We start from the raw sequence: 13,054 nt of genomic DNA, 5'->3' as shown, positions 1-13,054 counted from the left end.
AATTAGTGTTCTGCAAACTTGACGGCCATAGTGGCAACTGAAAAGGTCATAACAGAAGCTTTGCAGAGATTCTTGTTTGTTTCTATCCCGTCATAAACGTGCTAAAGATACTGCAGGCTGAAGCCTGCACTACTTGCCTTTGCCTGCAGATTTGTGGTGTTGATGCGTGTTCAACCTCATCCCACCCTTAAATACTTTTGTTCTATTGCACTGATTGGAGATTCCCACATAATCAATGCACCTATCGATTTATTTCCACTCGACGTTCTACTCGCACAATTAAAATAGCACCTGCCGTAGGCTACAGGGTTTGAAAACCAATATTTCTGCTGACTGTGCCGAGGGTGGCAGCTCGGCGGTTTACTTGGGTCAAGGTGGGTTAATTTGCCTCCTCCAGGCTATGACAGGCCTGGTGCAGTCCTATTTAGAGCTGGTTACAGTCTCCGAATGTGGTCGTGGGGTAGCTGTTTAACAAAAGTGGATTGTGTGCGGTTTCGCTAGCCAGCTGGGAGAGGTGTATACATCAGAAACGAAAGGAGCAGAGCCACTGATGCACCAGGAGAGCTCTAACAGATGTGATGGGTGATATAACCACGTATAAGTGTGAAGTAAAGCCCCACGCCCTATTTAAATGAAGTAGCGTCTGTCTGTGAAACCGATTTAGTGGCGTGCTTCTTGGTAGTGTTGGTTTGTAGAGGTTAAACTCATTTTATTGATCATTTCCTCGCTGCCCATTCACTTTGGTGGCTCTCTGAACGTAAACCGTAGCAATTACACATGGAACTGGCCTCTCTGGCAGTATCAACGAACCAGTCAGAGTGTGGTTACGGACATCATGGAGGGTGTAGACGACAAAGTTGCAAGATCGCTAGATTGAACAAAAAACTATTCTAAAATGCAACCTGTGGATTTCAGTCAAAAATCTGAAACACATTACAGCAGCAGCAGGTCACATGCTTGCCTAAATCTGTTTACATATATCACATCTGCCAACCTTTCCCCCACTTTGGATTTGTTTTAAGAGCGACACTCAGAAGACATCGCCGCAGGAGTGGAAACCGCTGAGCTGGAGTTGGAGCAGAGACCTCCGACGGCAACCGATTCTAAACTCATTCCTCTTCTCTTACTCGGCTCCGCCGCTTACACAGTGTCAAGACAGTCTGATTTATTTCTAGCGAATCTTTTGTTACCTTATGCTTTTCAACATTTGCTCTGTGCTGGCTTTTTCCCCCTCTGTAATCCCCACCCTTAGCCCACAGCCTGTGATCCCTTTCCTGGGAGTCTCTGCCACAACAATAAATTACCATTAAACCAGTCTCCACCTCATTTGTTTCTGCTTTTTGGGCTCATGTGCTCTAAAGCCTCCCCGCCAGCACCCCTCATACAAATAGTATTTATTCAGAATGTGTGTAGAAAGTTTCCTCCTGTGATATTTCTGGATCCCTGTCAGCAGGCAGACAGCCTGAGGATATAAATAAAACATTCAACTAAAAATAACCCTCAATGGAGTAAAATCCCACATAGCTCCATTTTGCGTGGTGTGAGTAAATTAATAAGTATTAAGTAATGATTAATATTGACGCATAAGTACCGCGCATTTTGTGTACTACACTCACTTTTGATCAAACTTCTCCAAAATCCAACGTACTAAATGCAGAACTTATACCTTCGTTTATTGTTGACGACTTTGTTCAAATCAACAAACTCTATTTTGCATTTGTTTTATTCAAAAGTATATGTATTTTAGGAGCATCTTCAAGAAGAGTTAGGCGGGAAATGAACCATGACTACGTTTGTGTTTGCCTTTGTCATAATTTAGCGACATAAAACCAAACTGTGGCACAATGTACAACATGCTGTGGTCAATGACGTCAAAGCAACGCTACTGAACAGCTTGTGGTGCTCACCTGGCATCGACGTGGACATGGTCCTGCTCTGGATGCTGGGGCTCATGGGGCCTCCCCCCTTGCTGGTGAAGGCTTGGACTCTGATGTCATAGGTCGTGTCGGGCTGCAAACCGGTGACAGTCATCTGTGTTTCCGTGGTGCTGTTGGTGTTGTTGTGCTGGCTGTTAATGTCTCGATACACGACTGAGTACTTGACCATCTTCCCGTTCCTCTGGGCCAGTGGAGGGGGGTCCCAAGCCAGCTTGGTGGAAGTGGCGGTGAGGCCCACCACGCTCAGGTTCTGTGGGTAGCTGCTGGGGACGTCTTCAGGGGTGCTAATCTCTTTCACGTATTCCTCTCCGTTGCCCGCGCGATTTTTAGCACACAGTTTGAAAATGTAAATCGCTCCCTTGTGGAGGCCGGTGACTGTAAAATGATCGTCTGTCTTTCTGAAGTCTTTGATGGTGAAACTTTCTTCTTCGGCTCTCTTGAACTGCAGCTGGTATCCTTCAAGCTCCCCCACCATCTCTTTAGGAGGCTGCCACTGGATCAGGGCAGTATTCCCTATTGTGGTGCTTATCATCATCGTGGGCTTCCCAGGCACTGGAACACAGGAAACAATCGTCATCATTCCCATTGTTTGATGATGTTAGCGAAGCAGCTTTGGGACTCAAGGTTTACAGGTTTGCACCCACACATCCACGGCTGATTGAAGGTTTCAGGTCAGCTGTTCACATGTGAGGTGATCTATTCTGATCTGATGTTTACATGCACCTCTACTTTTAATCCGAACGGATGTTTCACAGACGTGTGACACGCACAGATCGACGAAAACATCATGTGATTGATCTCTCGTCTAATCAGCAGCAGTTTAGCTATTGTTTTTAAAGTTTTATCATTAAAGCAACCGCTTGATTGAGGAAAGTTTGTGGGGTCGTATCCACATTTGCTATTGTGTTAGCCTTATAGTAGCCGGTGTTCAAGGTTTTCCAGCGGTTCAGAATTTGTTCCACACTTCGGTCTATCCCGGCTTCAATTAATTTTTGATGGACCTTTTTAAAGAGTTAAATATTTCTATTTTTTTTTTCTGCCGTCTAAGTGAGCGATACTTTCTTCAGAGTTGAGGAAACGTCACTGCACATTTATGTCAATGTCGGATTCTGGTTGTGATTTACTCGAATTTTGAACAGTTTGGGAAAAGGAATATTCTGCCCCTGTGAGATTTCATTCAGTTTGAGCCTTTCTATTTCGACTGAGGTGCTTATATGGAGAATTTTCATACGGTTTGGGCTTCTAAACTGATTGTAACTGGAATACATGGCTCCATGTAAACAACAAGAGTGTTAGAGGCCTTAGCTTTAGCTAAACTTTAGGTGTCTAATTTAAACTCAGTATCAGCTAGAAATAGCCACCAGAAACATGACCATCATGCCTCTAGAACTGTACAAACGACAACCAGAGCAGCTTGTCACCACAAACAATCCTGTGTGCTGCATAGGTGGCAAGAGCGCAAACACCTCAAACGAGCCAGCTCAAATAAATACATCTTTGCAGAAGAGAGACTGTAACTGTAAGCCTCAATGTACTTTCAACTGGTGAGTCATGTAAAGATTAACACCATGAATCATTGGAGGAAGTCTAGTGTGTGTATCTGCTTCGCAATTCATCTGTACACAACTGTACAGCCTCCTGTAAACTATGCTTTACACACAAGGCTTCAGTTGGGCCCAGGTTCTTTGTAGGCTACCAGGATTACTGGTTGTGGTTTTGTTTGGTAGTACTAATTTACATTGAAGTCAGTAAAGTTCATGAATGGTGGTGGAGGTCTAATGTATACCAGAAAAAGTGCAAACTTTCTAGTAAAAGCCATGAGGGTATCAGAAGTTCCCTCAAAACTAATCCTAACATTTCATGAAACTAGAGAACGTGGAAAATCGTTCATTTTCAAAAAAGTATAAATCACAGACACACAGACGGACTCACCTGCTCCGGTGGTGGTGACCACCTTGGCCTTGCTGCGAGCTCCATCCCCCTTGGTGGTATACGCAGCCACAGTCACAGAATAGGTGGTTTCTGGTAGCAGGCCTGTTATAATGGCCTCCTGCACAGAAAAGTGAAGAGAGGAAAGAAAGAGGAATGAGAGAGACAGACACAGACACAGCACGCAACAGATTCACATGTCCAACAATCCCAAGGCACATTAAGACATGACCAAATGACCACGAACAGGAAAAATAACTTAGTGAATATGCTCCCAATGCTATAAAGGCAAAAAAGAAATCCTAGAACCATGTAATCATGTGTCTCCCAATAATCTCTGGACAATTAAACATCATTTTCATAGTTGGTACTGGTCATGAAACCAAGGCAATCAGAATATTAGACAGGTTGTAAACAAGCAAACAATTTGTTCTAGCGAGTGTGAGCACGTCTAAATTCTCGGATCATGTGGTGGGCTGTCAGTAGTAATTTATTTAGCATCTTTGAACAGCAGCAGTAACAAAGTGCTTCACATAAAACGCAGACAAGCAGAGTTAAAAAAAAACAAAAACAAGACGAGACAAAAAGAAAACCAATCAAACAACAACAAAAGGCTCTCGATCTGTTTTTAAAGTGTCCACATATCTTCAGTTTGAGTTCCTGAAGATACTGGAGGCCAGGTTGTGCTATTTTTCATGTTTTTTTTTTGTTTGTTTTTGTTTGTTTTAGTTGTACCACAAGTGTTTGTGTGTGTGTGTGTGTGTGTGTGTGTGTGTGTGTGTGTGTGTGTGTGTGTGTGTGTGTGTGTGTGTGTCAGGCTGTATCCTGCTGTAATCAAGGGGCATCATTGCTGTGGGGTGGGTAGTACATGTCTAAATAGCATCCACATGAATGCCTGGTCCAAACGTTTCCTAGCTCAACATTGTATTGTTATAAGATGACCAATGTCATTTATTTCTCCTGTCAGTGGTTTTAATGTTGTGGCTGATTGCTGTACCCTTTGGGACAACGCCAGCTGGAGCCGAACCAAGAGCTTTTATACTGTCAGCAGTGACCTACAGTATCATTTTAGCTGGCGTATGTTAAGTTTATGCCACTTATCCACATATTGCACCTGAAAACTATTTTACGAGACAACAAACTTCTTGGACACGGAAAGCACAGCGAGAACTTTATGTGTCCTAACAGGAAAAAAAAAAACACCTGGCGCATATCGGAGAATACATGTTCTCACATGCTCCTCCGCCCTTGTTAATGCAGTCACATGCACAGCTTGTCAGCTGGTGGGAGTCCATTAAGAAGGCACAGTAAAGGCCCACTCCTCTCAGATAGCAGAGGATGCCTTTTAATGCTGCTCCTGAGTGATGAGTGGAGAGGAGTTGCACAGATAAAGCAGCTTGTGATGAGAGAAAAATGTCAGTGGGATAGTGGCGGAGTCGCGAGTGTGTGCGGGGCGATGACAGATCTGGCAGCGAAATCCCAGTGGGTTGTATTTTTCCCATCAGAACCGTGCCTCTGCCTACAGCCCATGCTGTGCCACGGAGATGACAGTGCAATTTAGCAAAGCCCGTCCAAAAAAGACAGGGTTTTTCACGAACAACCATTGTTTTAATTATTAGTTTATAGCTGGGGGTTTTATATCTTCCGCAGGATGTTCAAATTTAAGGCCAGACATGTACAAAGCAGGATTCATCTGAGGCTTAACGAATAAAGATATCTCCTCCCTTCCTGTGCTCTCTGGACTATAAAGAAGGTGCGAGATAAGAGAGGAATGTGACTGATGTGGAGCTACTGAAGTCGTCTAAAAGACCCATTATTTTAATCTGGTGGTATTCTTTTCACTTTTTCAGCCACAGACATTCCTTCTTTTGGAAAGAGAGTAATAAAAAAATGAAGTGGTCTTTCATCTCCCTTTCCGAATGCAGAACAAGCGGGATCCGTGGGGATGTTTTTCCAGGGATTGAATAGGTGACACACTTTTCATTAAGACAGGAGACATCGCTCCTGGGAGCCAATCAGTCGGCAGCGACTTCCTGTGTGTCAGACATTAAAAGTTCTCATCCTCCACCTCCCTCCCGTTTTTTTTTTTTTTTTAACTTTCACTGCCAGAGGAACGAGTCCTCCGCGCTGCACAGATTCGTCTCCACAGATCTCATCACCGAGGGAGAGACATTTTTGAGTGACCCATCAATGAACGTTGGCGACATTTCAACTGCACCTATCGTTAACGTGTTCAGTTTAAGAATAAGGTAAATGTGACGGTTTAAACTGCAGCCAAGGAGGCCGGGCTAATACGCTAATTAGCTACGGCTTTTTGGGTTGCATGAGGCCTCCCCCCTGTGTCTGAGGGTTTTAATTTAAAGAAACATATTTTTCCCCTCACACACTCGCGGTGTTATGTAGATAGCATTTGATTTATTGCCGTAGGCTTTCTGGCTCCAATTCAACACATTCATTCAACCATTACCATTATTCATGGCAGGGGACATCTCAGTGAGCTGTGGACTGAGGAGCTCACGGTGATTTCTCTTTGTTTATTTCCACTGAGGGGGTAAAGGTGGGGTTTTTAAATTCTTTAAAGGAAAATCTCACCGACAGAAAGAATGAGAATGAGGGACTCCCGGGATGCTCCATGGTGGCCTTTCACCTCCTACAATAACGGTGTCAATAAACCACTGACCAGATAAGAACTGGACCCTCTAAAACTCAGGAAGGACGGGCTTGGTCTTTCCAAGATAATAAGATCAACAGCAAGAGACTGAACAATTGACCCGTGAGCATCTCTGTTGAATGCAGAGAGGAGACGAGAAGTTAATCTAATCTCTGATTGGACCATAATGATGCTGTGTTGTTTACACACTGTTTCAAGCTTCTTATTTTGGGGTTTTTATGTAATGTCTGGGAGGGAAGTGTTGCTAAAAAGAGGGAGGACTGCACCAATCCAGCCTCTCCTTCTGGTTATTTCTCATTAATTCCACTTCATTAGCAACCTGCTAGCAAGCGGGTAGGTCAACGCAATGATGTAACGTTATGAAAGGCATTATCAAAGCTGTGGAAATAAGTGATTGTAGTTTACAGTGAGTCATCAATGGAGCTGCGGTGTGGAGACGCATGTGGTTTTGTGAATGTAATTAGATAGTCCTTATTACTGGATGCGGTTTGACTAGAAGGGATAGTTCATACTACCACCTCTTAAGAGGTATCAATCCCAACAGATGGCTTTGGTCTTAATAGTTTCCTTTAAATGAATTCATGAATAGCCCTCCCTGACTGAGTGCGAGTGCTGTTGAAAATGCCATGCAAAAAAGTCTGCAAACCCGGACCAATTAAACAAAAACTCCATATTCTGATAAACAATGAAGCCAAACATACTTTTACAATGCGAAATACAACAGAAACAAATATCACATAACTGATAAATCCTTCATAAACAACCCCGATGCCTTTCACTATAGGTAAACACAGACCTCCTGTTTCTGCAGCGCTTGAAATGAGAGTCAGAATTGCAAACAAGAGCTGTATGCGCTGACATCTCTTTATGGATTTGTGCTTCAGAATAAACCAACAGGAGCTGAATTCAAGCAGAATCAATAACTCAGCCTTTATTAGGTGGATGGTACCAGTGTGTGTGTGTGTGTGTTTGCCAGATAGACATTCAATCTGTGCAGAGCAGACAGTAAAACCACAAGCCCAACTTCACTTCCAGAATACAATCAAAAGGGCATTACGCAGTACACACGCGCGGAAACTTACAACTTCAAGAAACAAGTCTGGCATCGTGACAGGTGAGAAAAAGAACACCTTTTAGACTTTAAAATGGACTTTCCCTTGATTTTTGAGCTGTCAGCTCCCTAGAAATCTGGTTCTGATGTGAAGCCAGGATGACATGGAAAAAAATAACAGCTTTGGGGTTGGAAGATGGATGAATACGGGTCTGAGACAACCCAGTGCTTCTCTAAAGTTGCTGACTGACTTCTGGGTGATTTTATTCTTGGTAAATTTACTTCTTTATAGAATATTTTAACATACAAACAACTTGGGTCAAATTTACGTCATTTGGACGATCATTTATATTTGTTATGACACCAACTTTAACTTCTGGGATCTTAAAACTTCGCAAAGATATACAAAGGACTCCAATAAGACACACAAATAGATGCTTGGACGTGTAGAGAAGCCAAAAGCTTGTCCAGATAATAATAATAACAATAAAAAACATTAACATTATTCATCCCTTTCTATTTCTTTTTATCCTCTTATAAGTTTAACTAATCTAAGTACACTGTAAAAGTAGTAAGCTACAGGACTGGACTCTTTCACTGGTAAAAACACATGAACTTTACGTAAAAGACCTTCCTGTCAACGAACACAGATCATATCACATTCTGTATGATCCAAATCACATCTGGAGACGATTAGATGTCTGACAGGTGTAAATGCCATCCCACCATTTTATATTACTTGTGTAATATAGAAAAGGGCACCTCTCCCGGTTGTTTAATCATAGCATGCGTGTCATGCTGTTTGAGATCATAGCTTATATATATATATATATATATATATATATTTTTTTTTTTTTTTTGCACAATAATAAAAATGAAATAAAATGAAAGGAACATTGGTACTGGTGGTGCACATTCAAAAGAAACTTTTAAAGGTCGACTACAGCGTTCGTCTTCTTCTTTTTTTTTTTTTGAGACTGCTTGCTAAGCTAACTGCTAGCACACACGAGACTCGATCAAGACTAACGTTAAGGTCAACTAGATGAACAGAGAAACCGAAGCCAGGTTGCGGAAGTGGTTATGACTTTGCATTCTGATGACACTTAAGTGAATTAGATCTGCTCAACAGTGTCCGTTCACCTGTCCTACGCTCGGCTGTGGGTGGTGAATGTCGTTCTAAAGCACTTTATTGAAACTGGATCAGTTGTATGTAAAGCACTAACAGCCAGACCAAAAGTGGCTAGACCACCAGAAGATCAATGAGATCCGTGCCTCAGGAGATGAACAGATGAGAGAGTGATACTACAGCATATCAACTCCACTGCAAAAAAAAAAAAAAAATCTGGAATTGGACACCTGCACCAAATAAACTCCATCGTTACCAAGGAGCAACAGCACTCAAATCTGCAGACATGCTGCACCCTCAGGTTTGTGTCTTTGTAGAGAAATATTCATATTTCAGCGCGATAATGAGGCCAAGCACACCTCACTAAGGAAGTACAGATGGCAAATGGTTTCGTTTTTACGTAACTGGTACTCAAAACACTTTACAGTAACAAAGACACTTCTGAACATTCGTACATTCACACAAGCACACTCACTGGGAGTGACTGAGGGTTCGGTGTCTTGCTCAAGGACAATGCAGCATGTGGTCCATGGATCACCAAACGAACCGCTAACTTTCTTTTGTCTTTTCTTGACAGCCTGCTCAACCAACCAAACTATGGTCTTAATTTATCACAGAAGGCTCTTAAGGCTCATTTGAAGCACTGGGACATAGACGGCGTAACCTACGCACATAGGTCGGTGGTAGGCATCGCGTCTTTTTAACCAGTCGGGTTAATTTTTGTTTGTCTACTTCTTGCTTCACTTTCAGCAATGGCGACTGAAACTTTTGTCAAAATTTCACACAAATCTTTGTATCTCCGAACCTCCTCAGTCAACCTTTCCTCGATGTGTTCCATCTTTATTGATCCAAAACAATCAATTCATGAATTGCAGAGATGGAGAAGGAGTTGGAAGTAGAATAGCGGAAATACACCTTGATGCATAGTTACATTTCCAGCGAAGTGCACGTCAGGCTACAGTGTTAAGATCTGTGTAGGGTTTGGGCAGTCGCCATAGCTACAGCATCAAATTTACGCAGCAGTATTAACTGCACATTAGGACTGTCATCAGCTCTTTCTAGGATAACATGGGTTTTCTCTAACTTGCATCAATACATAATGAATTGTTATTCCATGTATAGAATGGAGCAAACATGAGTCTAATTAAATTATAATGCAGGCAACACAGAGATGAAAGAAGCTGTTGTATATCTTGTGTCAGTTGGACCTACACACATTCAGTATTCTGCAGAAGAGCCAGGTAAGCAAAGTGAAAGATCCTCAGATATACTTTAAGATGTCAGAACTTTTCCCCGAGTTTGTGCTCAGAGCAGAGACCGACAGGCAAAGTGGAAGAAAGATGTAGAAACAGATGTGGACAGGCAGAGACAAGGATTAACACGAGAAAGAAGATAAACTTAGATTGAACTTAGATTGCATTTCACCTCCAGACCCCGGAGCCTCTACGCTTCTCTGAGAATGATTGAGTGTTTGGGTGGTCTGTTGGTGCCACCGATTTTTTTTTTTTTTTCCTCTTTATCGTTATCATAAGTGTTATACTTTGATCTGTCCTATAGGGTTGTGTACAACTGCAGTGCTTGGGATTTTTTTTTTTTTACTTTCAACAAATCTTTTAATACATTTTTTTTTCAGGTGTCAGAGGGGAGAGGTGATATGCGTTGAAGGTTGTAGGCTGGAAGTGCACTTGAGCCACTACAGCGAGGGCTACATCCACAGTTTATCAACCAGGTGAGCTACAGAGCTACAGTTTGTCAGTGACAAAATTTGCGGATATACATGAGAATGGACATAAAGAAACCAAAAACCTCAGACTTTACATGACCTTCTGTGCTCACATACTCTCCGAAGTGAGGAGTGTGGCAACCAAAGTAACTGGCATGTGCTAAAGTAGCTGATCTAGATTGGCCATCAAAATAATGTTTAGTCTATTCCACGATAAACACACAATTGATAATGAAGAACATCCCTGTTCTGAACACCCAGAGCACAAAGTAAACAACCGCTAGAGATAATAGGCAGGTATCTTCGTGAGCCATTACAATAATTCAGGCTTTTGATGTAGAACTAACTGAAAAATCAACATTTTACTTTTCTCCCTTCACATTCACCTCAACGCGATCTAGTTCTCTGCAGCAAGGAGCTTGTTTCCTTTGAGTTGCCGGCATATCTGAGTTCCGAACAAAACAAGCTTGAGTAATGGCAGCCACTGACGATAATGAAAAAAACACCAAATATAGGTACCAACATCACTCCACTGATATGGGAATGGTGTAGTTTTGTAATATCTGACGTGTACCAAGAAAAGCTGTATAACAAACTTGTAGAAACAAAACTTAAAGTGGAGCTGGAGTGAAATGTGAGTCTCTATGAGGTTCTGATCCTAGCTCCCAACTTAAGCTCCAAGAGCAACTAAAAAGCAACAAACTTTAGGTGCCAGTGTCACCACGTATAACAAGACAAGGCACAGACGGTAGGAAGTTACAAAAGTGCAGGCATTAGATATCAAGAAGATCACATTATCCAGCTCTTCATAAGGAGTTTCCCATGTATTTCTACAGTGCTGCACAACGTTGCTGACTAGCCAGAAATTGGAGACAAAGGTCTTTGCTTTCCTCAGCTTCGCAGAAGAAATTAATAAAGACTGTTATCATAAACAATGTAAGCTGCTGTATGTAAGGTGAGGTACAAATCAAATCCTCTCCCCAGTCAAAGTGCAGCTCTACCTCTAAATCAAATGAATATCCATGATATAAAGCAGCAGGGAGACTAAAAGTGGCCTCAATATTGAGTAGCCATCATTCTTTCACACAGTGACTGATGCATTGCTGTACTCTAAACCTTGATGTATCGCCAGCTCTGTCGATGAACTTGTGAGAATGGATTCTTCTGAACTCTGATGACTGACCTCGCTGCCACACCATATTAAACCATCATGTTGGTCCGGGGCGAGATTATTTCTGCTTACGTGCCTCAGCAGGCTCGATGCTTTAAAAAAAAAAAAAAAAAAGGACAGCTGGAAAAAGGCTGATACTGGACTACGTATGCAGTGCAATGTATGCGGAGCTATGTAAACAGCATATCTTTCTTCTGAGCCAGAGAGGATCACTTTAAGAGGACCACTAGAGCCTTGTTAGGTTGACAGAATCTGACGAAAGCCTGTGCACACCCAATCATTGCAGAGGTTTTCTTTATTTTATTACAATTTTTTTTTTCTGCCAGTGGAGAAAAATGACGAGGGTACCAGAATTATGGAACACTCAAAAGCAATGTGTCCTGACATGTCTGGTCATGCTGTTAGTGGGGGGCCTTTGGGTCCCATGGGTGGAGGGGAGGGGGCTCTGTGGATCAGGCTTGCTCCAGTGCATCCCTCAGATACTTGATCAGTTTGAGATTGAGGGAATGTGGAGGCCAGGTCAACACACTGTGCTGTTTTTCACGTTTTCTGAGTTGTTCCTATAACACTCCTGCCATCAAGGAGTGTCATTGCTATATGGTGGTGGTGCTTGGTCTGGTCTAGGCGGGTGGTACATGTCTAAATAACATCTACATGAATGCCAGATCGAGATGTTTCCCAGCAGAACCTTGTATCGTCTCAATATGATCAATATTACTTATTTCTCCTGTCAGTGGTTTTAATGTTGTGGTGGTTCAGTGTACGTGTTCATTCTCACTGAGGCTTATGTAAACCACACTAGTTCATCTACCTCATGCTATCATCACAAAGGCAGACAATGAAGACACTGTCTTAGGTTGGGGTTGGGGTTTTTGGCCGCTACAAACAGAGAGGTTGCCACGTCTTATCAAATCAGGCAAGCCTCACGCTTCACAGCCATCAGTGCTGAGAGGGATGAGCTGCTCCTTCAAGCATTCTGCAGCCATCCAAAAATATGCGTCACTGAGATCTTATAACCCGCAAGCTTGCCATCGGAGCAGCAACAGAGATAGAGAGAGCCGAGTCTAAAGCAAACAGCAGCTGCCAGGACAGAAAATGAGCAGCCAATTAGAGCTTTGGCTCTGCCATTAAGCTTCAGTAGTTTGACATGACTGAATTTATTTTGTCGTCAGTGTCTCTTTTTTTGACAAGACAGTCATCTGTATTGACTGCAAGCAATGTCTGGGTGCTGCTTCGCTACACAAGGAATGTTCCAGGATACTCAATAACCAAATTAACTGAATGCAACACAATGAGTTCCATCCAGGAGAGACTGTCTGAAAATGTATATTATAAATAACACAGCCTGACCTGATTACAGCCAGGGTTAGGGTTAGGGTTAGGGTTAGCTGTGGCATTGTTTTGATAAGAAGCTTCTGCAATGTCACAAGATTTATTTCCTTCCAG

The 13,054-nt window shown here is 42.5% G+C and overlaps 1 protein-coding gene across 29 annotated transcripts in view; it reads right to left on the bottom strand.

The window, feature by feature from the left end:
* ptprfa (protein tyrosine phosphatase receptor type Fa) overlaps nt 1–13,054 on the bottom strand; it is a 211,834-nt gene that overhangs the window by 51,709 nt on the left and 147,071 nt on the right. For all 29 annotated transcript variants that reach the window (XM_047588233.1, XM_047588235.1, XM_047588241.1 and 26 more), the window contains 2 exons: nt 3,870–3,987; nt 1,908–2,489 (listed from right to left, as the gene is read on the bottom strand). In XM_047588233.1, the coding sequence (XP_047444189.1) occupies nt 1,908–2,489; nt 3,870–3,987 (700 nt within the window). The remainder of the gene's footprint in view (nt 1–1,907; nt 2,490–3,869; nt 3,988–13,054) is intronic.

Source organism: Mugil cephalus, chromosome 6 (genome assembly GCF_022458985.1).
Source record: "Mugil cephalus isolate CIBA_MC_2020 chromosome 6, CIBA_Mcephalus_1.1, whole genome shotgun sequence".
Taxonomy (NCBI): Eukaryota; Metazoa; Chordata; class Actinopteri; order Mugiliformes; family Mugilidae; genus Mugil; species Mugil cephalus.
This window is presented reverse-complemented; position numbering and strand designations above follow the sequence as displayed.